At 44.1% G+C, this 25,434-nt stretch overlaps 1 protein-coding gene, 1 non-coding gene and 1 pseudogene across 4 annotated transcripts; 1 reads left to right on the forward strand and 2 right to left on the reverse strand.

The window, feature by feature from the left end:
• The first annotated feature begins 3,009 nt into the window (after nt 1-3,009).
• Gm24473 lies at nt 3,010-3,140 on the forward strand. The gene has a single exon (XR_003954219.1). It is a non-coding gene; the product is annotated as a small nucleolar RNA SNORA17 (small nucleolar RNA).
• A 12,648-nt stretch (nt 3,141-15,788) lies between these two features.
• Wfdc16 (WAP four-disulfide core domain 16) lies at nt 15,789-19,896 on the reverse strand. Of its 3 annotated transcripts, none has more exons than XM_011239588.1 (4): nt 19,814-19,896; nt 19,532-19,703; nt 16,936-17,085; nt 15,789-16,556 (listed from the first exon to the last, which is right to left on the reverse strand). In XM_011239588.1, exons 2-4 carry the CDS (start codon nt 19,659-19,661, stop codon nt 16,501-16,503), a joined length of 336 nt encoding a protein of 111 aa, XP_011237890.1. In that variant the 5' UTR covers nt 19,662-19,703; nt 19,814-19,896; the 3' UTR covers nt 15,789-16,500. The 3 variants fall into 3 exon arrangements, with proteins under 3 accessions (XP_011237890.1, XP_006499739.1, NP_001012741.2); XM_006499676.3 differs by having other exon boundaries at nt 19,822-19,885; NM_001012723.2 differs by having other exon boundaries at nt 15,796-16,556; nt 19,853-19,890.
• Nucleotides 23,998-24,321, reverse strand: Gm11456 (predicted gene 11456; annotated as a pseudogene).

The raw sequence follows: 25,434 nt of genomic DNA on the forward strand, positions 1-25,434 counted from the left end.
AGGTCAACGCAGATGACAAAAATCCACTAATTTAGCTGATACTAATTGATCAGGACCTCAGAACAGGCTCAGCAACTGAACTGCAACAACAAGCCGGAATGACCCACAATATTTAAGCTTGCAAATCTTAAACATCTGTGCCCAGTTATTGCTACATTTTTCCACCAATCAGGATAGTGTTGTTTCCTGGGCCTGGGAACATGACCTTAGTTCAACCCTGCCAGCAAGATGAAGAAGTTGTCCTTGAGATGGCTGGACCCAGACAACTGTCTCCTTACAAGTTGTCCCTGAGATCTCTGCATTCCAACAGCTGTTTACAACCGGAGCTGTTCAGCTGTAGGGACGTCCCCATCTCCTCTAGGGTCTGGGACCTTGACCTTAGCCTCCCTCTATGATTGGGCCTGAAAAGAAAATGGCGGCAGTTAGAACAAGTTCATTTTGCTTGTTCCCAACAAGGCCAGAAGCTAAAGGTGTTTGATGAGCAAACCTGACAGCCTGAGTTCTGTCCCTGTAACACTCGTAAACGTGGGAAGACAGAAATGATGTCAGTATCATCTGACCTCCACTTGTACACTCTTGTCACATCACACACACACACACACACACACACACACACACACACACACACACACACACAGAGCTTCACTTACACCATATACATATACACTAATGATACTAATACTCAGGGATAGAGCCTAGCCTCCTGCCCCTGCCTGTGACCTTGATGTCTGAATTCTGTTTTCCTTTCATCTTAGGGACTTACATTTTTTCCTCTTAATGTTCTGATGATCCACTCACCATGAAATCGTGTCTTGTCAGAGTGGTGCACAGTGGTGCACAGTGGTGCACGCAGTGGTGCACAGTGGTGCACACAGTGGTGCACACCGTGGTCACAATGGTGCACATGCTGAGGCAAGTCCCATGGAGCACACGTGACAGTTGGACAGTATAAGTAGGACTCAACGGACAATGATGGAGGCTGCGCTAGGCTTGCTTATAGAGCTAGCTGTGCAACACTCGTGGGTCTCTCCGAGTGGGCCATTCAATCCTCAAGAGTATTTACACTGTCTATAGTTTTTTGTTTTTTGTTTTTGTTTTTGTTTTTTTTTGCTATTGACTTCTAGTTTACTTCATTATGATCAGATAGAATGGGAAAACGTATTTCAACTCTCTCCCTCCCTCTCCCTCTCCCTCTCCCTCTCCCTCTCCCTCTCCCTCTCCCTCTCCCTCTCCCTCTCCCTCTCCCTCTCCCTCTCCCTCTCCCTCTCCCTCTCTCTGTTTCTTTCAAGAGAAGATTTCTCTCTGTAGCCCTGCCTGTCCTAGAACTAGTTCTATAGATTAAGTTGGCCTCAAACTCAGAGCTCCTCCTGCCTCTGCCTCCTGAGTGCTGGGACTAAAGGTATGGGCTACCACTTACAGCTTCAATTTCCTTATATGTATTAAAACCTGCTTTGTGTCTATTTTAGAGAAAGTTCTATGAACTGAAGAGATGAGATTGAATATTATGGAATGTCGGTTAAGTCCATTTGTTTTATAATGCCTTTAACTCTGATGTTACTTTGTAACTAAATCACCTGTCTGAAGTGGAAACTTGAGGGTTCTTTGGAAAGTCGGTTGGATGGTGTTTTGCTGGGGCAAACACGTGGACACAGGTGTGAAAGGCTAAGACAGGCTTGTGAAGAAATGGTTCGCTGAAGCAGACACAGGAGACAGGATGTTCTGCTAAAGCAAGCGTATGAAAGGACTCATGATGAAGGATTCTTTGCAAACACACATGTATTGGTCTGCCATACATTGTGTAGTCGAGCTGCATTTGTGGGTCTCCATAGAAAGAAATGCACCAAAACACTTCTGGTGTTGTGCTATAGTTTCTTGCCACTTCCACAGACTCAGGTTGATTGGCAGAGTGATGTCAGCTGAGACAGACGCACATGCTGAGGCAAGACCCATGGAGCACATGTGACAGTTGGACAGTATAAATAGGACTCAACGGACAATGATGAAGGCTGAGGTAGGCTTGCTTATAGAGCTAGCTGTGCAACACTCGTGGGTCTCTCGGAGAGAGGTACAGCGGAGAACTTCTGGTGTTCCTCCAGGTCCCTCCTGCTGACTCGAGCCAAGGCCTGGCTGTCTCTGCTAGGTAGTGAGTGTCACCGCTGCTGACTTGTGTTGGTATCCCAACTGTACAGAACTGGACTGCTGGTGTATCCGTGAAGTGTTTGCAAGGGGATCGAGCCACTGCTGCTAACCTGTGCACTGAACAACAGAGATTACAGTCAACAGAGATGGGAGTTGCTCCAACGAACCTTTCTAAACAGGTCCACTACCCCCCGTATCCTTTCTTTCCCACTGCCTCTGGTGGGTGGTGGGCTACAAGGGAGGTTAACAAGTTTAAGAACCATCATTCAAAATAAGGTTTGAAAACTTAAAGTCATACCTGCCAGCTGGTGAGAATGGGTTATTAGTCACTGACTATTGATGGATTGATGGTCAGTCTTTGCGTTTACCTTGAATATTGTTTGTCTTGAGAAAATCCAGGTGTTTGATGCATACATGTCAAAGGTTATACTGTGCTCTTGATGAATTGTTCCCTTAGCCAATATGAAGCAACCTTCTTTGTTTCTTCTAAGTTTGGATGGACGTCTGCTTTGTCAAAGGTTAGCGCAGCCATACCCATCTGCTTCCTAGTTTCAGTTGCCTGGCCGCCTTCCGTTCTCTCGCCATAAGGCTGCGTTTATTTTTGCCAGTCAGGTGAATTTCTTGCAGACAACAAGAGATGCTATTTTTTTTTAAAGCCAATCTGCTAATGAGTGTCATTTGATTGGGGAAACTAAGACCATTTGAATTCAGTTATTAATAGGCCACGATGGCACAAGCCTGTAATAACTGTATCTGGAAGACAATGGAAAGAAGATCGAGCCAAGTTCAAAACCAGCACACGGAACAGTGATTTTTCAGGATTCAGCTAAGACTCTATAGTGAGACCTCATCTTTAAAAACCAAAACCAACCTGGTCCTAGAGGCATTACAGGTATGGCTGCTGTATCACTCATGCATCAGTAGGTGGCAGAGAGGAGAGAGGCTATGCTATGCTCAGCGTTCTGACCTATGAACATCTGGATGGCTAATAGCTTAACATTCCCTGAAGAAAACCAAACTTGGAGTGATCACCAGTCCAGACAAGTTCCCAGGACATAACCCTGACTGAGGCCTCATGGACTAGCAAGAGAATTTCCAAGACTAGAAGAACCTCACCCAGGATCTCAGTCTGGGGCAGGAGACAGATGAACCCCACATGGGACCATTCAGTGGCCTGGGCAAGGACCCAGCCCAAGATGACTACCAGTCTAGTACCATGGGTCCAGACAGGGAGCTAGCCTGAGATGACCAGTGGTCAAATCCTGCACAGGCCTGAGGGGGCAGACCATGCCCAAGATGACCCCTGCCTGGTGACATAATGCCACAGCATTCCTGAGACCACTCCTGAGATGACCCCAGACACTCAGAAACCCTGGGCACCACTAAAAGGAGCAAGTTATTGGTAGAGAAATAGACGGGAAAGAGAAACAGAAGGATGTGGTCACAATGAAGAGAGGCAGAACTGGAGACTGGAGGGTAGTGAGGAACAGTCAAATGTGAGTAGCTGGTGACGCCACCTGGGACCATGGTGGGGTCCTGGCCTGTGCTGCCACTGGGGCCTTGCCTGGGTCTATGGATCTGCAGCAGCAGGAACTGTTACCACCAAAGGCCAGGCGGATGTCCCTGCTCTGGTCTGCCATACAGGGTCATGTTTATATCTGAGAGCTGTACAGAACTGGCCCCACCCCTCACCTGGGTATCATAGGAGAACTGGTCCCAGGGCATGAAAGCAGGAGAGTCACCCTCACCCCTCGCCAGCTTCAGTACTTGGGAGAGTGGGGTCCGAACATCACCCAGCACAGTAGAGCTGGCCGTGGCTGTGGGAGTTGTGGGTACAAGCCACTTGTCTCCCATGGGATGGCATGGGTGAGGGAGAGATACCTTGCTACCTGTGGCAGATGGGAGACCAGGCTTTGGGTTCATGAGAACAGTAAAGTTGGCCCTGCCGCTCACTGGCTGCAGCACTCGGGAGGAAGATGTCTCCCCTCTTGCCTCTCACCATCTACGACAGGCAGGAGAGCTACCCCTGAGGTCATCAGAGTGGGAGAGCTGACCCTGTCCCTCACCTGCTGCAGCATTTGGAAGACCAGGCCCTGTACTTAGCCTAGGCTGCACAGTAGAGCTGACCCTGGATGTGAGAGCTATGGGTGAGCCTGTCCCAAGGTGTGAGAACAGGAGCAGGAAGTTAGCTGGGGAGCCACCCAGGTCAGATGCTTCTCAGGCCCAGATCCAGGGCTTTGAATTGGCCCATCCCAACATCTACCCCATTGATGAACTGCTGGAGGGTGTGAAGGGACCAGTCCCACAGATCCAAAACTACAAGATCTCCATGACCCAGGGCAACGACAGGATAGCTGAGATGAGTCCCAGTGAGGATCCAGAAGCTGGAGACTTTGAACCAGACCAACAACTCATTGTAACGAACATTTGCAAGCAAAGAAGTGTGGACAAAAGGAATACACTACAGCTTCCACAACAAGACTGTGTTTTCTCTGTTGGTGGGGAGACTGCAAAGGTGGGGGTAGGTATGAAAGGAGTGGGATGAGTGGGATTGGAGTGCATGATATGAAAGTCACAAAGAGCCAATAAAAAGTAAGACAAAAACAGAAAACAACAACAACAAAAAAACTTTAGTTACTAGTCAGTTTCTTAATTGCATAGCATGTTCCATGCTAGTTATACTGTTTCCTAATTATTGGTGCTGTATTAGTGGGTGATAATTGATTTGAAGTATGTTTCCAGGCCCTTAACAGTTTGATGCTGTTGCTGTTGTAACTTATATTCGTTTCTCCGCACTGAGTGGTATGGGGATCAGGGGGATTTAAGAGTGTGCTGTACCAGTGTGTTCACATACATAAAGGAGAGGTGAAGGGTGAGAAGACGGAGCTACAGAGATGGTGAAGTGGGTAAGAGCACTTGCCAAGCAAGCGGGAGGACCTGAGTTCGGATCCCCAGCACCCATGTGAAAAGATAATTGTAGCCCAGCTTGTGTCGGCACACCTGTTACCTGAGTGCTGAAGCAGCGTGGAGACAGGAGGATTGCTGGAGCTTGCTGGCTGCCAGCCTAGCTGAAAGATCTGCGGGTGTGGTAAGATATGCTGTCTCAAGAGAATAAGTCAGAGAGCAATAGAGGACCTGTGACAAAATCCCCTAGCCTCTGTGCATACACATGGATGCATGCAACACCACACACACACACTTGTGCACATACACATGTACACACACATGCATATACCTAACACACTCATATACTGCACATGCAAACACATACACGGAGTTTATTAGTTAAAAATGATTGATGAGTGGCTGAAGGGATGGCTTGGTAGCTAAGAGCTCTCATTTCTCTTGTGGGAGACTTGGGTTCACATTCCAGTGCCCACATGGTAACTCACACCAGTAATTCTACTTCCAAGGGGACCAATGCCCTCTTCTAACCTCCCAGAGCCCTGGGCACACACGATGCACATTGCAGCAGAACACTCATGCACACAAGATAAATAAATCCAAGTTAACAACAACAACATCCTCAGAAAGGACACAACAGAGCAAATTAATTCAGTCCAGGACTTGGAGAGGGAAACCAGTATCACACAAGGACAAAGCCAGCAACGTGGACAAGAAAAGCGGCCGTGTGAATGAGCAAGCCAGCCACATGGAAAATACATCCATCATGGAAAGTGGAATTCTTGAATAAAATTATAGAAATTTTGGAAATCAAAATTTCAACAAAACAATTTTTAAGGCACAGTGGGAAACATCTCCAATAGATCTGATAAAGCAGAAGAAAGGTTATCAAGAATGGAAGACGAGGCACTAGAGAGACGGCTCAGTAGTTAAGAGCACTGGCTAGTCTTCCAGAGGACCCAGGTTTGGTTCCCAGAACCCACATGGTGTCTGACACACCTGCTTCTGGCCTCTGTGGGAACTAAATGCACCTGTGGTGTGCACAGACAAACAAGCAGGCAAAACGCCTGTACACATAAAATTTTTTTAATTAGAATTTTAAAAACTGGTGTTTGAGACTGAACAAAAACTACACTCAAATCTTGACAAAGAGCCAACAACATTTATTTATTCCCTTGAATCTGTCAAGCGTTCTCAACATGGGCCACAGAGGCCTTGGTGCGTGTCTGCAAGAACACACAATATGGCATACACTCACATAGACACACACATACACATGAATGAATAATAAATCTTTTTTAAAAGTCCAGTATAGCCATATTTACCCATTAATTGACATTTATTGTTACTAATGACATATGAGGATTCATTTCATTTTTTTTGTAGGAATGTTTCTGAATTATTCAAAGATTCTGTACTTTTACATTCATCTGCTCACTAAAAATTATGTGTCAGTCTGGTACCAATGTTTTGGCAGTCATTTAAGGACGTGTGTGCAGTGGCAAACAAATCTTCCAGTGCTTAGGTTACATCTGCCGCTATTTCATTGGCCAAAGCCAGTGATGCAGAGCTATATATTCCTCCCATAAATCCCAGGAGTCCAAGGGCAATGTGCAATCCTCTCGTGGAATGAGTAATTGTGGTGAACAAGGTAACGTGCTATTATTACTTCCTTTTAACTTCAACAATGTTATGTATCACATATAAACATGTGTGTGTGCGCATGACCATGAGAAAACACCCAGCTATACACTGATGGAGAGTGTTCTACCCTGGGACATTCTCTCTATGGCCACCCAGTTCATCTGATCTATAGATGCCCAGTTCATTTGATTAGGGTTCCATGGCTACATCAGATCTTCCCTGGAAATCAGTGCCCTCTTTGATCTGCTTAGCTTGTGATACCCTACCCTGGGAACGCCCTGGGCATTATGATTGGCTATTATTCCTCATGGCAGCTATATGTTCTCAGTCTTCTTGGGCTCTGACGCTCCACGTCTGCCTGGGCATCCTTTGGACCACACTGGGATTACACTGTATTTACTGGGTCTTGCTCTCCCACGTACACCCTGATGGATACCCTCCTTTCTGTTACCACATTCTATACAGGCCTCCTCTGGTGTGAAGAGCTTAACAGTCCAGCCTCTTCATTGGGCTGCATTCCTGAATGGACCCCCTCCTCACATGGCTGGGGTGCTCCCCCTGCCCTCTGCCTTCTGCGGGAGCTTTTCTCTTCCTTCTCAGTGTAACTTGCCCTCTGTACTGCCTCCTGCTCCTGCACTGGGGGCACACTCTGCATCTAACTGGTTCTGCTCTGGGTGCCAGCAGCCCTCCTACACAGATCCCCCCAACCTGTGCCAGCTCTGACGCCCACACTGTACCCCCTGAACCCTTCTCCTCAGGGCAGATACCTACCTTGATCTGCCCCATCTAATGGCTTTAGGGTTGACTAGTTCTGTTTCTGAGGGGAGAGAAAGGGCAGAACATTTTTTATGAGAACATGTGTAAAAAAAATATTGCTGAGATAGTCATTAAAGATTAATATTCTACCTGACAAACGTAGGAGTGCCCATTCACTAAGCTATCACTGAGGTCAAAAGAGAGTACGTTCCATCCCCAAAACTCTTTGTCTCCTTCCAAATCTCATCTCCTCACAACCCCCAAAGGCTCGTCTATTATTAACAGCCTCATTCCTTTCTTCATATTTTCAAAAATGTATTTCATATATTGGGGCTGTGACAGACAGGGTCTCACTACTTAGCTCTGAATGTCTTGGAACCCATCATGTAGACAACACTGGTCTTGAACTCACAGAGATCTGCCTGCCTTTGACTCCCAAGTGTTGGGCTTAAAGGTGTGGGCCACCATGTTTGGCCAAACATCTTTTAATTATCTTCTTCTGTTCTGTGTAAACAGAGTCATTTCTAAAATACTTCTCTCTCTCTCTCTCTCTCTCTCTCTCTCTCTCTCTCTCTCTCTCTCTCTCTCTCTCTCTCCCTGTTTCTCTCTGTGATGTGATTTTTATTCCAATGCCATCTATTGTATAGATAACCACAATATCTCTATTCTGTCATCTAGACTGCTTACAGTTCTTTTTGCATGTGCATGTGTGTGCTGGCATGCATGTTCGCATGTGTGAGTGAACATGTATGAGAGTGCATGTGCTTGTGGAGGCCTGAGGTTGACAGTGGTCTTCAACCACCCTCACCTTACATGTTGAACAGGGTCTCTCAGGCGAACACAGAGCTATCCACCATGCTCTACTGATCCATCATCTCTGCCTCCCAACCCTGGGATCACAAGCAGGACACCACGCCCCACCCAGCCTTTACATGAGTGTGAGGACCAAACCTGCTGTGTGGATGTTTCACCATGGAGCCAACTCCCAGTCCTGGGTGGCTTACATTTCCCAACATGCAAAATGCTGTGAGCAAGCATGTGTGTGTTTGCTGGAGTACTCAGGTGGGGGTCCTTGCAGGTTAGTCAGCTGAGCCCTGGCTGGATAGGTTGTATGGTTTCTATATCTTCAGTTTCTGGATGCCAAACTATTTCCCAAAGCATTTACATGCGTTTGCTAGCTGCTGTTGACCGTGGGAGGTTCTATCACTCCATTTCTATGGCATCTGTCAGGACCTTTTCATGTTTACCATGCATGTGAGAGTATAGCCATAGCCCATGGGTGGTACACACTTTAATCCCAGCCATTGGAAAGCACAGGCAGGCAGGTCTCTGTAAATTCAAGGCAAGCCTGGTCTACAATGCAAGTTCTAAGCCAAGCAGGGCAACATAGAGAAACCTTGTCTCAATAAAAGTATAAAAGTTTATGATTATGGATGAAATTTGAATTTTCAATATCAATGAGGCTAAGTTCCTTCTTTTATCTCTACTAACCATGGGGATATTTCCCATACTTTCCTATTCAGACATTTTCTTGCCTTCTCTGAGTGGCCTGATTTTTTTCCTTGCCAGTTTTTGGAACTAGTCTTTTGGAAGTTGTAAGCATTATAAAAATTTCCCACAATGCAGGAGCATCTCCCAAGATTTTTATTAGTTTATTAGTTTTATATGTCTAGATGTCTGGCTTTTTTTACTATCTTGTGCAGACTGGCTTTTTTTTTTTTACCATTTTGTAATTTATAAAGTATAAGATACACCTAATATCCAGTCCATTATCTTTGACAATTAAATAGAACACTCTGTCATCTATCCTAAATTAAAAGACTTATAAATCCATGTTATGCCCTAGTTTTACTTGGATACTATCTGAGAACTTTATTTTCAAATATATTTTCTCAATGTTAAATAGCCTGGGTTGACTATGAGACTATAAGTAGTCTTTCAACCCTGTCAGAAATCTGAGAACAAGTAACATTATCTGAAATAAAGGAAGCTTAATACAGTTTCCAGAACTGAGACAAGTTGTAGAGACAGCGGCCTATCCATACAGCCCCAGTAAGTTAGGAAGATGGAGCATCAGTCTTCAGCCTCCTGGCCCAGGATCATCTGACAGACCCTGAAAAACAGGTATTATTAAGGACTAGTTTATTCTGTCTTGGCAGAACTAAGCTGTCCTAACCTGTAACTTGTGTCCTCTCAAGGATGGTACAGGTCTGCAGGAAAGAGAGGCAATTTCTGTCCAGTGGCCTCCTAGCCACAATGTACAACCTCACCTGGAGGAATAGATGCTCAGTTTCTTCTTTGAATCCAATAAAAGGGGAGCTGCTAGGAGCAGATATGTCTCAACAACAAAAGAGTAAATAACATTAAATGTCACAGTCTGAATTTCTGATTTTTTGGAAAACCAACTATCTATGTAAAGTAATCTGGGCTGTTGTCCGTTAACTACTCTAAGCTATTTCTAATTAAATTATCTGAAAGCACCCTAACAATAAACTCAGAACCATGAATTTGCTACTTGGCCCTTAACTGGCAGGCTTAAACATCTCAGATCAGCTTGTAATGACATTATAGAAGGGCTGGGTCCAAGCGCCTTGTACTTTAAATTTTTTGTATCAGTAGAAGAAATTTATACCAGTGATAACCTTGATTCTGTATCAAAATCAATTCTGTTCCTAAATAAGAAATGATGACTTCAACTTAGTAAAGATTTCTACCAAATGAGATTATGGTTATGCAATCAATTCTAGCTATTTGCTCCCTGTTCCAATTATGACCATTTCAACATTCCCCAGAAAAACAACTAGAATAACCACCTCTAGACCCCCAAGTCCAGAGAACTGGGGTGATGACTCTTCATAACTTCTTCAAGCTGAATATGGGTGTTGAGATATCTTTGAGGGGGGTAGGGAAAGTGGGGGGAGTTGGTTGGCCTTAAGAAGGCCTTTAGTCTCTGATATCTGTGTCAGAACTGGATCTGGCAGAAAGTCCAAGAGATCAGGGTCAGTTCAGCATGTCTGTCAGTAAGACTCAACAAGGCTGTATATTCTGTAATATACAAATCTCAAAACACTTTGTTAAAAAACTTTTTTAGTATCATCAAGATATCTTTTTTGTTTGATTCTCTGGAATCTAGTCCTCTGGGGGGTCTCCCTTCATCATATCTGACCCATATAGCTCTGGAAGGTGTATACACACTAATCACCTTATCTAAAAACACAAAAACAAAACCTTTCTCCCAAATCAGCATATTCTTGGGCCAGTAACCAGAAAAACCTTCATTTTGACCTCTCTCCCAGAGGAATAATATAACCACAAAACTCAAAATCACACCAATTTTGAAAATTAAAACAATCTAAAACAGATGAAGTAAACTAAAATACTGTATATTCCTATTCTTAGGCCTTTTCTATTTTGCCATGCCAGGAAATTAACCCAAAATTCCCGTGGAGTCCACATTCAAAGAAAATGAGTTTTCCTGCAGAATTTCAAATCTCCCCTTACACAATTGTTTCCATACAATCTCCCTGCTATCCTAAAAAAAAAAAAAAAAAAAAGACTTTTGTTTATCGTAAAAACCTATTCTTAGGCCTTTTTCCTAATCTGTCATGACAGAATAATAAACCCCAAATTCATGTAGAGCCCACATTCAAAGAATACGAGTTAGTTATCCTGCAGACCTTAATATACCATCTTTAAAACAATTGACTCACACGTCTATCTACACCTGCTTATAAGCAGGGAGCTTGTCAAACCAGGATTTTAACTCAAAATTCCCGTGGAGTCTACATTAGTTAGAATATGAGTATCCTGTAAGACTTATTAGAGCAGTATATATTTATACCATATTTAAAGCAATTACTTCAAACTTTCACTAATATCTGCCTATAAGAAGCAGGTACCTTTTACTTGTTAAGTTCTCTGCCTAGAGCAGCCATCCTGTTATACCATCTAACTGTTGTGCTCTCTACCTGGAGCCACAGACTTATCCAGTCTGTTAGTCTATGTCTTTTTATTGGGGAATTGAGTCCATTGATGTTAAGAGATATTAAGGAAAAGTGATTGTTGCTTCCTGTTATTTTTGATGTTATTTTTATGTTCGTGTACCTATCTTCTTTTGAGGTTGTTGAAAGAAGATTACTTTCTTGCTTTTTCTAGGGTGTAGTTTCCCTCCTTGTGTTGGCTTTTTCTACCTATTATCCTTTGTAAGGCTGGATTTGTGGAAAGATATTGTGTAAATTTGGCTTTGTCATGGCATATCTTGGTTTCTCCATCTATGGTAATTGAGAGTTTTGGTAGGCATAGTAGCCTGGGCTGGCATCTGTGTTCTCTTAGGGTCTGTATGACATCTGCCTAGGATCTTCTAGCTTTCATAGTCTCTGGTGAAAAGTCTGGTGCAATTTTAATAGGTCTGCCTTTATATGTTACTTGACCTCTTTCCCGTACTGCTTTTAATATTCTTTGTTTTGTGCATTTGGTGTTTTGAATGTTATGTGACAGGAAGAATGTTTTTCTGATCCAATCTATTTGGAGTTCTGTAGGCCTCTTGTATGTTTATGGGCATCTCTTTCTTTAGGTTAGGGAAGTTTTCTGCTATAATTTTATTGAAGATATTTACTGGCCCTTTATGTTTGGAAATCTTCACTCCCTTCTATACCTATTATCCTTAGGTTTGGCCTTCTCATTGTGTCCTGGATTTCCTGGATGTTTTGGGCTAGGACCTTTTTGCATTTTGCATTTTCTTTTACTGTTTTCTATGGTATCTTCTGCACCTGAGAGTCTCTCTTCTATCTCTTGTATTCTGTTGCTGATGCTTGTGTCTATGACTCATGATCTCTTTCCTAGGTTTTCTATCTCCAGGGTTGTCTCCCTTTGTGATTCTTTATTGTTTCTATTTCAATTTTTAGATCCTGGATGGTTTTGTTCAATTCCTTCACCTGTTTGGTTGTGTTTTCCTGTAATTCTTTAAGGAATTTTTGTGTTTCCTTTTTAAAGGCTTCTTCTACCTGTTTACTTGTGTTCTCCTGTATTTCTTTAAGGGAGTAATTTATGTCCTTCTTAAAGTCCTCTATCATCATCATGAGATGTGATTTTAAATCAGACTCTTGCTTTTCTGGTGTGTTGGGATATCCAGGGCTCTCTATGGTGGGAGAACTAGGTTCTGATGATGCCAAGTAACCTTGGTTTCTGTTGCTTATGTTCTTGCCCTTGCCTCTCCACGTCTAGTTATCTCTGGTGTTAGCTGGTCTTGCTGTCTCTGACTGTGGCTTGTGCCTCCTGCAAGTTTGTGTGTCAGTACTCCTGGGAGATCAGCTCTCTCTCAGTAGTATTTGGGTATGGAACGCTGTGGCACAGGATTAGCTCCAGGCACAGAAAAAAACTGGAAGGTTATGTCTGGCACTTTTTTCAATTTTATTTTTTGGTTTGGTTTTGGGGTTTTTGGTTTTGGTTTGGTTTGGTTTGGGGTTGTTGTTGTTGTTGTTGTTGTTGTTTTCCATACAGGGTTTCTCTGTGTAGCCCCTGGCTGTCCTGGAACTCTCTGTAAATCAGACTGGCCTCCAAGTCAGAGACCCTTCTCCCAAGTGTTGGGATTTAGTGGCATGTGCCACCACACCTGGAAATGTTTTAATTATTTTATCTCTTTTGGATGTTGGTAATCAAACCTAAGAACATACATCCTGGGCAAGCTCTTTACCACAGAGACACATCCCCACTCACCCAGCACCGATAATTTTTTAAAAACCTTTTATCTTCCCTACCCCAGACACAGGAATCTTCTTTTAACTACAATTCTTCAATGGTTTTAGGTTTTAATTATTCTTTTTAGTGGGATTGTGTGTTGCTGAGCTCCCAATGTTAGCTGTCATATAGGCCATGTTTATTCTAACTCTGAAATGCTTCCCAGAGGGTATCCTAAGCCAGCTGAATAGATATTTAAGAAGCATTTAGAGATATTCTGCTGTCACAGGTTCCTGCTACTTCTCTACTGAGAACACTTTTGTGGAATAACTAAGTTGCTGTTTTGTTTTGTTTTGTTTTTTTTTGCAAAGTGATACATTATATGTCTAAGTATTCTATTTGGTACTGTTTCAAATATTTTTTTATCATTTTGTGTTCTCTTTCTCGGCTATGGTATTAATGCTCTCTCTTAGCTAATCTATATTCATCTCATCCTGATGATATTGATCTTCATTGTTTTATTAAAATGCTTTCATAACTGGCAACATTTTTAGATATGGTTGCTGTATTAATCTGATGTTTTGATGTATATATATATATATATATATATATATATACATATATATATATATACATATATATTGTTAGATCATTAAATCAAGTTAAGTAAACACATCCAGCACTATTTAGTTATCTATTTTTATTTACTTATGTGGTAGGGGAGTTGGGGCAGTGGGTATCCATGCATGTGCCTATCCGTATGGAGGCCAGAGGACAACTTTGTGAAGTCTTTCTCTCCCACCTTTGTGTGTGCTCAGGATATTGGATGCAGGTGGCCAGGCTTATGCAGCAAACACCTTTGCCGGCTGAGCTAATTTACAGGTCCGCTATCACTGTGTAAATGAGAACTTTAAAGTCTAGTATCAAAAAATGTAAAGTGCTTTTATGTGTAGGCCATTTGAATTTCATCTTCTGAGAACTGTTTGCCCTCCAACCTCCATGTGCATAAATAACAAATATAAAAAAGACCAGTACTTAAATTTTAATAAATGAATTTTGTATATATTTTATTTTACTGTTAGTTTAATCACATCATGGCCAGTTTAATATAAATCTATTAGCACTGGTTGAGACATTTTTTTAAATGTCTGTATGCTGATTTATTATTTTTTTGTTATTGGAGAAAATATAAATTATCTGCTGATCAGTCTATATTATCTGCTCTAATGTCAAGCCAGGTAACTCTAGAGCAGTGGCTCCTAACCTTTTTAACCCTCCATCCCTTTAATTCAGTTCCTCATGTTATGCTGACCCCCAACCATAAAATTATTTCATTGCTACTTCATAACTATAATTTTGCTAGTTATGGGTTGTAATGGAAACATCTGTGTTTTCTGATAGTCTTAGGAGACCCCTGTGAAAAGCTTATTCTACCCACAAAGGGTCAGGACCCACAAGTTGAGAACCACTGCTTTAGACCATTCCAACCAGCAAAGCTAAAATCAGATACCCAGGGGGACTCCCAACCCACATCTTTGAGTACTAATCTTCTGAAGCAAATTAAGCAAGACAGCCATCAGCCCTGGATGCTCCCTGGTGCACTGGAGGGGAGATGAGTGTACTGTCCACCAGCATTGCCCTCACTGAGTTCTTTCTAATTGCTCAACAGAAAACAACCTGTGACTTTGCCTAAAGAAATCGCCTCAAGCTAACCCAATACAACTTTAAGGGTTTGGCCCACGGTGTCTGTCTCAGGGTTCTTTTTGCCCCGTGCTCCTTCCTAACCCAATTCCTCACTCAATCTTATCCTTGCCCTGAGATGAGTGGCATCTTTCAAGAAGCTCCTTCCTAACCCAATTCCTCACTCAATCTTATCCTTGCCCTGAGATGAGCGGCATCTTTCAAGAAGCTCAAATGCTGCACGGTGAGAGGTTTAGCGTAGGGTCTGTAGTCCATTCCGCACCAGCTTGCTTAGTGGACTCGTGTAGGCTCATCCACCAGTTTGTGCATATTTATGCTCCTTTACTATTTTTTTAAAACCTATTTATTTGTTGTTATTTTATGTATACAAGTGTTTTACCGGGATGTAGGTATAGGCAACATGTGCATGCAGTGGCCAGGAGACCAGAAGAGGGTGTCGGATCCCTTGAAAGTGGAGTTAAAGACGGTTGTGAGTGCTGGGAACTGAAGCTGGTTCTGTGGGTACAACAGTAGAAGCCAAGCGTGAAGGGCTGGCAAGTGAGGCTGTGTCGCCCACAGCCTTGTACTCAGTTCATCGGGCCATCCTACTCTGTCTGTAGTTGGGTCAGGGGCAGGAGGAACAATGGTATTGCTGCCTGTGGTTTGTCTTCCTCCTCATCTACGCCCTTCCCCGACCCCTCTCTGTTTATGATTTTCACTCTGCCATATGCCGAGTCTGTCTCATCCTCTGGGGTAAAATGAAACATTTCTTCTTCCAGAAGCCTACTCCAATGCCACAGCCCACAGAACATCTCTTCTCTATGTGCCAAGGCCCTGACCCCTTGGTCCCTTCTTGCTACACCCTTTTCTAACTTCGACCTCTTTGAATCATACGGCTTTCCCCTTCCTCAGTCTACATACTAAACGTCATGCCTAGTGACCCTTGCAGGCATTTGAGGTGGATTTGAACACACACAATCTTCACGTAGTGCATTCTTGACAATCCTCTAGATACTGTTTATTCTTTCTGTAGCATTTTCTTACATTTGAAAAGACCCTTACAAACCCCCAAACAATGGACTGAATCCTAGTGACAAGCAGGTGATGTTTAAGAGGAGAGCTTATTTAGAGCAAGCAATGCCTTCTTCCATTTCTGAATCATTGCTGTAGCCATCTTTACGTAAGATGTCACGTTCGTGGACTAATTAAAAACGGAAGTAGCTTGTGGGGAACCTATGAGAATCAAGGGCCTGAGATAGTCTTAGAAGGGATATACCCAGGCACGGTGAATTCAAAGTAACAGTATCCTCGTTGGCCAAAAAGAATGCTTCCCCCATCCCATATAAGCAGTTTTCTCCTCATTATGTCATGTCAATAAGCAGAGACAAATAGGTCTAGGAGTCTGGGTGAAAGAGACTAGACTGCTAAAGGGTGGGAAGGTAGGAAAAATCTAAACTAGGAGGTAGGGGTTAGGGGCTGGGGGGGGAGGGGGGGAGTTAGAGAAAGTACTTGGGGTAGCAACAGTCCTGTAACTATAGACAAAAGTGGGGCCTCCGTTCCTGGAACAGCTTATGGGGAAGGAGGTAGGCAGGGAAGACATTGTCTGGGCACCCTCACCCCTACCCACACCTGATTCAAGAGGACGGTCCAACAGGAGGTTGGTCTTCCAACACTTTCCGAGTGGCTTGTAACGATGACGATTTATGGTACAACTGTGCTCACCGAGTTCCTGATTGTATGGTTTGGCTTTGCGCCCTCTAGAGGAGAAAATGATAGGACGCTAGTGATCACACCATGTAGACAGACTTCTCTAGGGGTGATCACAATTGATTCCCTAACTCCTGGGTCACTAATGGGGTTTGTGGCATAAGAGATGCCCACATATAGCTTCTCCTACGGGATGATAAACCACTGGGCATAGACACAGATGCCAGATTTTCTGGGGCTTGGCAAAATCAGGTAGGCCTGCAAGATCAGACCGGGTACCTGAAACCAGGACGGAGAAACAGAGGTCCTCTGAGGGGATTGGATGTAGGAACTGAGAGGCACAGTGCCATGCTGTCTCTCTTCCCACAGAGTGGGTTTCCAAGGTCTTTGTAACCTGGACGAAGAGGGGACGTGCTCTTCAGAACCTACCCGCCTCTTCCGGACTCATGCAGACGTTGCCGCAGAAGGAGCGGCAGCAGTGAAAGTCCTGCTCACAGTCCAGGTGAGCCCTGCAGTAGCTTGTGCACTGGGTGCTGGTCGGCCGCGTCAGGCAGGGGGGCAGTTTGGGCCTTGTTAAAACTGAAAAGGAATACATAAGCAAGCATTCCCCTAACCAAGAGCATTTCCTCACTACTGCCAGCAGCTCCAGCGCTCGGGGGTCCCCTTCTGCTTCCTCTCCTCGCCCAATAGCCTAGCGGTTTCTTTTTGGTTCTTGGACGAAAGGGCCACTCCCTGATGCCCTCCTTAATCCCACAAGGCACTGTAATGTTATCCATATGGACTTTAAACCCACAAACTTAAGTCTAATTCTCAAAGCAAAAAGTCCTTCATTTTCACTTTATTTCACAGGGTGGGAGGTATTGGGTCCCAGGGTAGGAAATCACCCGGCCTCTTGGCAGTTGACTTTTTGGTTTTTTTTTTTTAATATGGTTACACACTCTGGATACTAAACCCTTGTCAGAGGAGTAGGCTGCAGAAGTTTCCTCACAACCTTTGGGCTGTCTCTTCCTTTAATTTTGCTGTGCCAAAAGCTTTAGAATTTGAGGTCCTCTCCTGAGTTTTTCCTTTATGTCCCGAACTAGTGGAGTCCTCTTCAGAAAGTTGTTGCCTAAGCCTGCAGCCTCAAGTGTCTTCCCCACGGTTTCCTCTAGAACCACTTTCTCAATCTTCCCAACGCTGCGACCCTTCAATACAGTTCCTCATATTGTGGTGACCCCCCCACCATAAAATTATTTTTACTGCTACTTCATAATTAATTTTGCTACTGCTATGAACCTTAATATAAATATCTGATATGCAGGCTCTCTGATATGCAGCCACTGTGGAAGAGATATTTGACTCTTCAAAGGGGTCGAGACCCACAGGTTGAGAACCACTGCTCTAGGCGTTTCATCACCTCCTGCATTACAATAAACATCCCAAAGATGAATACTCTACTCAGATGAATAACAGAAGTAAGAATGACTGATAATGCATGGAAGAATGTTATGCAACCCCTGCCAAATCAGCAAACACTGGCTAGAAAGGTGAGGCGGAGGAAGGGGCCTTTAAAGTGGGTTAGTGGAAAGGGGGTGTGGCTCAGCTGCCATGAGAATCAGAAGGGAGACTCCACAAAACTAATAGAATGACCACAGCACCCCACCATATTATCCTTGGAAATATCTCCCAGGAATCAGAGCACCATACAATAAATACTGCATACCCGTGTTCATGCCAGCAACATTCACAATGTATAGAATTAGCCTAGTCAGCCCATCAATGAATAAATAAACTGTATATACAGAGATATGATAATATATAATAATTATATAATATACATATAATAATGTGTATATGTGTATGTACACACACTATATGTGTGTGTGTGTATATATATATGTATATATATATATTTCATTCTTAGAAAGGATGACATGAATGGAGGCAGACATCATCATGCTAAACAACAGAAGTACAACTCAGAAAGACCAGTGATGTCTATTTTCTCTCATATGAACCTAGTTGTTTTAAAGAGATGAAGTTGGAGTGTCTTACTTGGGGGAAAGAGACCCTGTGGGAGGAAGGATGGAGAGAAGCTGGGGGCAGGGAGCAATATGAATAAAGTACCTCACCTATCATGTGAAAACGTCATGTCAAAACCTATGTTTTGTACAAATAGCATATGTTAACTTTTTAATACAAAGAATCAGGGGCTATTTCAGAAAATCAGAGTTAAGAGTCTCAGCCCCCAATATGACAGCTCACAACTGTCTCTAACTCCAGTTGTGGGGCATCTAATGCCCTCTTCTGGCCTCTGTGGGCACTGCACACATGCGGTGCACAGCCATTCATAGAGGCAAAACACCCATACACAATAAATAAGAACAAAAAGGAAAGAGCCTGCCTTCCACCTCCACTTCTCCATTTCTGGCTGAAACAGCTGCCCAGAAACTCGGCTTTCTCTTGAACACGTTCCTCCTTTCAGTCCTTACCCATCTCCCTTCCACTCAGTAGAATTCAAAACAAAAACAAAAACAAAACCCTACAGGACTTCTACAAAGCTCACATATTCATTTTTCTCAGTATGACCAAGGTTCTAAAACACCCAATTCCCTTTAAATGGTGGGGGCACATAGTAAGAAATCATTAGAAACCCTTTGTCCATGTGTGGTCTGTCTCTGAAGCTCATAACTGAGAATACCGGCTCCCAGCAGCTAGAGCTAGATGCCTCCAGGCAGCCTCTAAACCTCCTGGAACTGCCTAGATGAGTGTTTTCCTGGATAAAAACACAGCGTGGCTGCCACAACCCCCCCCCCGCCCCCCGCCCAACAGACATAAAAACAATGTCTTACTTGCAGCATCAAGATACCCTCCAGGTTGAGACCTAAACATTCGGTTTCCTTCCAGCATCCTGGCTTTCAAAATGAGGGATGTTCTGGGGTGCCCCAGCCCACCCCTGCTTCCTCCCTGCAATGGTACTAGAGAAGGGTTAGGGTTATTCACTTTCTGCCCAGTCCCCACTTTGAAGCCCATCCAAAATACCTACTGTAATCTTGAATTTGGATTTCAGAAAAATATCTGTCCTTCCATCTTGCCAACACTGGCAGGCCTAACGTGCCAAGGAGTAATAGCATCTGGAGAGTGACTTGCCACTTCATGAGGCCAACCGGGGACATCAGGCTGCAAGGCTGGCAGGAGACTCAGTGTTGCAACAGGACCTGTGAGGGGCACAAAGCCTTCCTGGTGGGGAGGTGGGAACACCCATGCCTGCCTGGCCTCCCAGCACCCTGCCTGGTTTGGTACCATGTTCCCCCTCCGTCCACACTACCATCTTGCCTGAGGTCAGCTCTTCACAATGTCCTCTCACCTTCTTTTCCGTTGCCCAGTGGAGCCACTCACACCTTCACATGTTCATGTTTGGGAAAATTTAAAAGCAGGAAAGCACAAGAAAAAAATAGAGGCTCTTAGTTATTCATTACCTAGGGCTGAGCGCTGGAGATCATTTAGGAAACCATCCAGGTTTTCTGCCCTATCAAAATACAGATCTCCTTCATCTACACCTAATTAATTTACACAGTTTTCATAAAGTTGTCATCACATTACACCTACTGATTTAATCAAATATTTATTTTCCATAATATGATTTTTCTGGAGCAAGTGCTATTTTTTCTTGTGCAATACTACACACACACACACACACACACACACACACACACACACACACGTACACACATACACAAATCCTTACTGAATTTTCACCCAGTGAACACACCCATGTAGGCATCACAGGGTTCCATGTCAAATAAAATCAAGGTCAAGTCATGAGTTCATATTTATGTAAACTCAATTGGAATAGAATGGGAGTTTGCTGAAGAAAGGATTTAACCAGTGTCAGGTGAAAGAGTGAGAAATCATGGACCCCATGATGGAGCTGTGATGGAGCCTGTGATGGAGCCCATGATGGAGCCTGTGATGGAGCCTGTGATAGACCTCTGATGGACCCTCTGGTGCAGCCTGTGATGGAGTCTGTGATGGACCCTCTGATGGACTCCAAGATGGAACCTGCAATAGAGTGTACAGTTCTCTAAGGGAAGGGCTCCATGCCTGAGCTGGCTTGCTTGTTCTTTCTTCCCATGTGATGCCCAGTCATGTGTTTGAAAAATACTTTCATTAGTTCTTTGAGAATTTCATACCCTGTATTTTGATTATATTGAGCCCCAACTTCTCCACTTAACTACTTCCAAATCCATCCCTAATTTCCTGTCCTCTTTTTCTTCTCCCATAACCCCTCAACTCCAGTTTGAGCTGCTCACATCCCCCTGATGTGAGCCCATCCACTGGAACACCTAGGTCCTACCAGGGGCTACACCCTGAAAGCAACCATCCATAGCTCCTCGTTTAGGGCTGGGGGCTTGTGAACTCCTTTCCATTCCATGCTAGAATGTTGTCTGGCTTGCTCTTGTGCAGGCAACCACAGCCACTTTGAGTTTGTGGCTGAGGAGTCCTGGCATGTCCCCCAAAACACTGTTTTACTTGGGCCTTCTCCCAACCTCTGATGATTCCACACACTAACAAGCCTGTCAAAGCTGATGCCAGGGCAATGCGTTTGACAATTCACAGTCTCCAGAACCGTGAGCCAAAGACCCTCTCTTTCTTTATGAATCATCACCCAGCCTAGGATAGTCAACTACACCAATAGGAAAGAACCAAGACAGGGATGGCCAGTAGGTGATGGGATGATTGGTCACGGGACAAATTGAAGCCATGGGCCAACTAACAGGATGCCATAGGGTCTCAGCATTCCTGCTGCCATGATCCTGCCTAAGATGAAGCTCAAACCAATTGTGAGGAAACATCAGACAAACTCTGAGTAAGGAGGCATGGTAAGTAAGTGTCGTACATAATTCTCTACATAAGCCATCGTTGTGCAACCAGCAAAACTGAGAGGCCCCCAGGATTGCAGTGTGTGGCCTTCTTCTGCTGATAGTTGAATTGTTCTAATATGGGGAGAAGGGACACTAAAGACCTGAGATTATGGTCTGTCATTCTGGTAATTACCAAGTGCTTCCAAAAAGGTTCTCTGCATTAGGTCTTCAACATTGCCAAAAGCTTGATACTGTTTCACACTAGAAAAAACAAAACAAAACAAAACTAGGAACAATCAAAATACTTTGAGGATATGCTCTGAGGATTGATGGGGCTCAGACGGGAAAAAGTTGGGTGTGGCATCCACCATATAGTTTCAAAAATTATTAAGTAATATAGAAAGCCATCCTCTCTGATGTTTATATATGTTTAATATTTCCTATAAAATTTTCACTCCTTTAATGCTTTTTCTTTATTTGTAGCATGGATGATTGACATAGGGCCTCTCTCAGATGACAGGCAAGTCTTCTACTGAGATGTAGCTTCATCCAGTTTTCTGTTTTCTTGTAATAAGCCCTTGCTAAGTGCCCTGGCTGGCCTTGAACTTGCCTGCAAAGCTCAAGGACTACAGACAAGTTCTGCGGTGCCTGGCATTTCATTTTAAACTCATCTGGCTTGGTTTGGGCAGATAGGCCAGAGCTTCTCAGCCTCAGCACAGTGAGTTCTTCACCTAGATAGCTCTGCCGTGAAGGTCAAGGTGTCCTCACACTGCACCGCTGGCTCCCGCTCATTGGATATTAGCAGCACTCCTGTAATGTAAAAACCCAAACTGCCTCCAAGAATTTGTCCAATATCATCTTAGAGGTCATAATGCCCCTGTTGAGCGCTGCGGAGATGGCTCTGTATGTAAATTGTTGGCCACAGAAACGTGAGGCCCTGAGACCAGGTCTCTAAAACTCAAGCGGAGAAAACAGGCACAGCATCAGGAGGAAGGTGGAGACAGCCAGATCCCGGAAGCTCACAGCCAGTCTAGCTGAGTCAGGTTCAATGAGGAACTCTGTCCCCGTATGACCCTCTGTGGCGGCAAAAAAAAAAAAAAAAAAAAAAAAAAAAAAAACAACAAAAAAAAAAACCCTAGTCTCTTCTCAAGGGCTTGGGAGTGGGGGTGGGGCTCCTAAAGATCTTTGCTCCCCTAGTTCAGGGTTGATCAGTTTGAAGAAAAATAAGATGGTTGAATGGCTGGTGACCAATTATGTGTAACATGTAACCAATCATGTGTAAACAACCACTTGTCATAAATCCTAATCCAGACTTGAACTTCTTGAGCCAGTTCATCAGCAGGGGGCCTGTTGTTGGGAGACAAAAACCCAGTAAGAGATTTGCTTTAAAGTGCAGGGATGTTTGTCTCAGGCAGGAGGGTGAGGGAGAATCAGGCCGTCCTGGAAACTGGCTACTTTTGTTACCTCAGCCTATCCTCTCTCCCTATCTGCCTGCCTACCAGAGAGTCTGTTTAACTCCTAGTCTCTGAAAACCTTTGGGCGTTTCCCACATCCTTGGACATGCCTTCTGATGATTTTTAAGCTTTTTTTCTTAAGTTTTTCTTCTAGCTTTTCAGCTTTGAATGTTTGTCCTGAGAAATTCTCAAAGCCAGAGATTCCTCCTTTGGGCCTCATCTGCTGATGAACCCTATGTGGTGGTTTGAATGGATTGTCCCCCATAGTCACGGGTATTTGAATGCTTGACCTCCAGTTCCTGGTGCTGTTTGTGGAGGCTTAGCAGGTGTGCCCCCTTGGAGGAAGTCACTGGATGGGGGGCAGGTCTTGGTTGAGAGTTAAACAAAAGACTTGTGTGATTCCTGGTTTCTCTCTGATTTGAGCTTGTGACTCGGAGTGTGAGCCCTCAGCTTCTATGCCAGCTGTCAAACCTGCAGCTTGTTTCTGTGTCGCCCCACCGTGAACTCAAACCTGAACCGTGGGTATGTCTCCTCATGCTCCCTCCAGTGCCTTTCTTCCGAGGCTGCAGCACAATAATACCCTGATTTATTTTATTTTACTTTAGATCAGCATCCCCACAGGGTCTGAGTGGTTCTGGAAAGCTCCAGTGGTGAACGTGAAGCAAAACTCAGTCCCTAGAGCGGATCCGGAATGTCGGAAATGGGTTTTCAGTTTTTTTTTCTCTCTCTCTCTCTCCAGGGAGAAGGAGGGCTGGCAGTTTGCCAAGCCGTGCCACACTGAGCCATGGGAGCATCATGAAGAGAGGGTGCTTGGAGCTCCGAGAAGCTCTGGCATGCTGGTTTCGCACATGCCTAGTGTGTAAAAGCCTTTGGACTACTTTCTGTGTTTCTCAAACACAGTTAGTATGTGCATAGATTGCATAGATGTTGAGTTGGTGCTCTGGAGGGAGGACCCAGGCTCACTATTACAAGTCTTTCTGTTGTAACTCTCTAATTGGCCCATTTTAACCATTCCATGGGTGTGCAGGTCCCAATAAAGGGCTGTCACTGTCTGGGCTTTGTTTCCTAACTATCTTAATCTATGTTAGCCCTGAGTTCCTCCAGTACTTCTTCATGAACACTTATGCTTTCCTTGTTTGGTTATCTTTCAGTTTTTCTTCTGTGTTTTCTTTCTTTCTTTTTGTTTTTTTCCAATATATCCAAAATGTGTTTACTGGGAATCAGGACTTTAGTGCTGCTTCCTCTTGGAGGAGCATCCTTCTGTCAGCCTTGCTTTTCTATCTGTGGGCTGAGAGAGGACAGTGGAGCCAACACACAAGACTACCGTTTGTGCATGGCTAAAGACCGTGGTGCTTTCATAGCACCCTGGGCATTTCACATACATGAAGTCAGAATTGGGGCTCTGCGCCAGGTGCCTTTTTTTGTGTGTGTTTCCTCTTCTCCTCCTCTAGAGAGGAACAAAGGAGATCCTTAGTGAGAGGCACGCTCTCCTAGGGAGGTCGTCACCACCAAAAAGGCTTTTCTGTGTTTTCAAAGTCATGTTTTTAGTACCACTCCAATTTATTTATTAATGCTGAGAACCATTCTGTAGAACTAAAGCTCACATTTGCACAAAAGATGTACCCTGTAGGCGTACTGGCTGCTGGGATGTCGCTGAAGATGGGAAATAATTTCTTCCTGAAGAAATTCATGGACAGGCAGCAGGTAAAGGCACCATTTAACCCGGGAACCTGAGTTTAAAGAAACACAGAGTAGAAAGAGAGAGAACCAACCACTACAAGCTGATCTCTGACCTCTATGCACCAGAGGTATACACCCCCTCCAATGAATACATACATACATACATACATACATACATACATACATACATACATGCATACATGTAATACAAATTGTTTTACAAGGAAGTACTGTTTCCCACAGTACTATCAGGATAACTAGGGAACCAGGACCAAAAATGAAAACCTGACCCTTAGCCAACCATGTCGCTCTGTCCCCACATGACTCTTGGGCATGAGGGTTGTGTGTTCCCTCAGCACACTGGCTCCTTCAGGCTTGCCTGACTGTTTCCTCCCTGGGGCATCGCATCACTTACACCTGTTGGCAGTTGCTGTCCTTCTAAGGCTTTGTGGGGCTGGGAATAACTCACTAATGCTCTGGGTTGCGTTACTGCCTGGCTACCCCAAACTCTGTGCGCACTGTGCATGCTATAAACTAAGAACAACCCAGTCACTTCTTGTGCTTTTCTGAATCCTCGGGTGCCAAGAGGCATACCTTGGCCTTTCCATCTCTTTATTTTGAATTCTTTTTAAAATCTGTGTCCCACCCCCCACCTCACCCTGGAACTCACATGGAAGTTTGAAGGTAAGTTTCATAAGCAGTAAGTAGTTTTACTCTGTAAATCCTCTTTTGGCTTAGTTTGGCTTTTGTTGCTGTGATAAAGCACTAACCAAAAACAGCTTGGAAAGGTAAAGGTTTAATGTGGCTTACAGGGTTACAGTCCATCAAGGCAGGAACCTGGAGGCAGGAACTGAAGCAGAGGCCTTAGAGGCGTGCGTGCTGCCAACTGGCTTGCTCTTTAGGTCTTGCTCAGGCTGCTTCCTTATACAACCCAGGACCACCAACCCACA

This window comes from Mus musculus, chromosome 2, assembly GCF_000001635.26.
Source record: "Mus musculus strain C57BL/6J chromosome 2, GRCm38.p6 C57BL/6J".
Taxonomy (NCBI): Eukaryota; Metazoa; Chordata; class Mammalia; order Rodentia; family Muridae; genus Mus; species Mus musculus.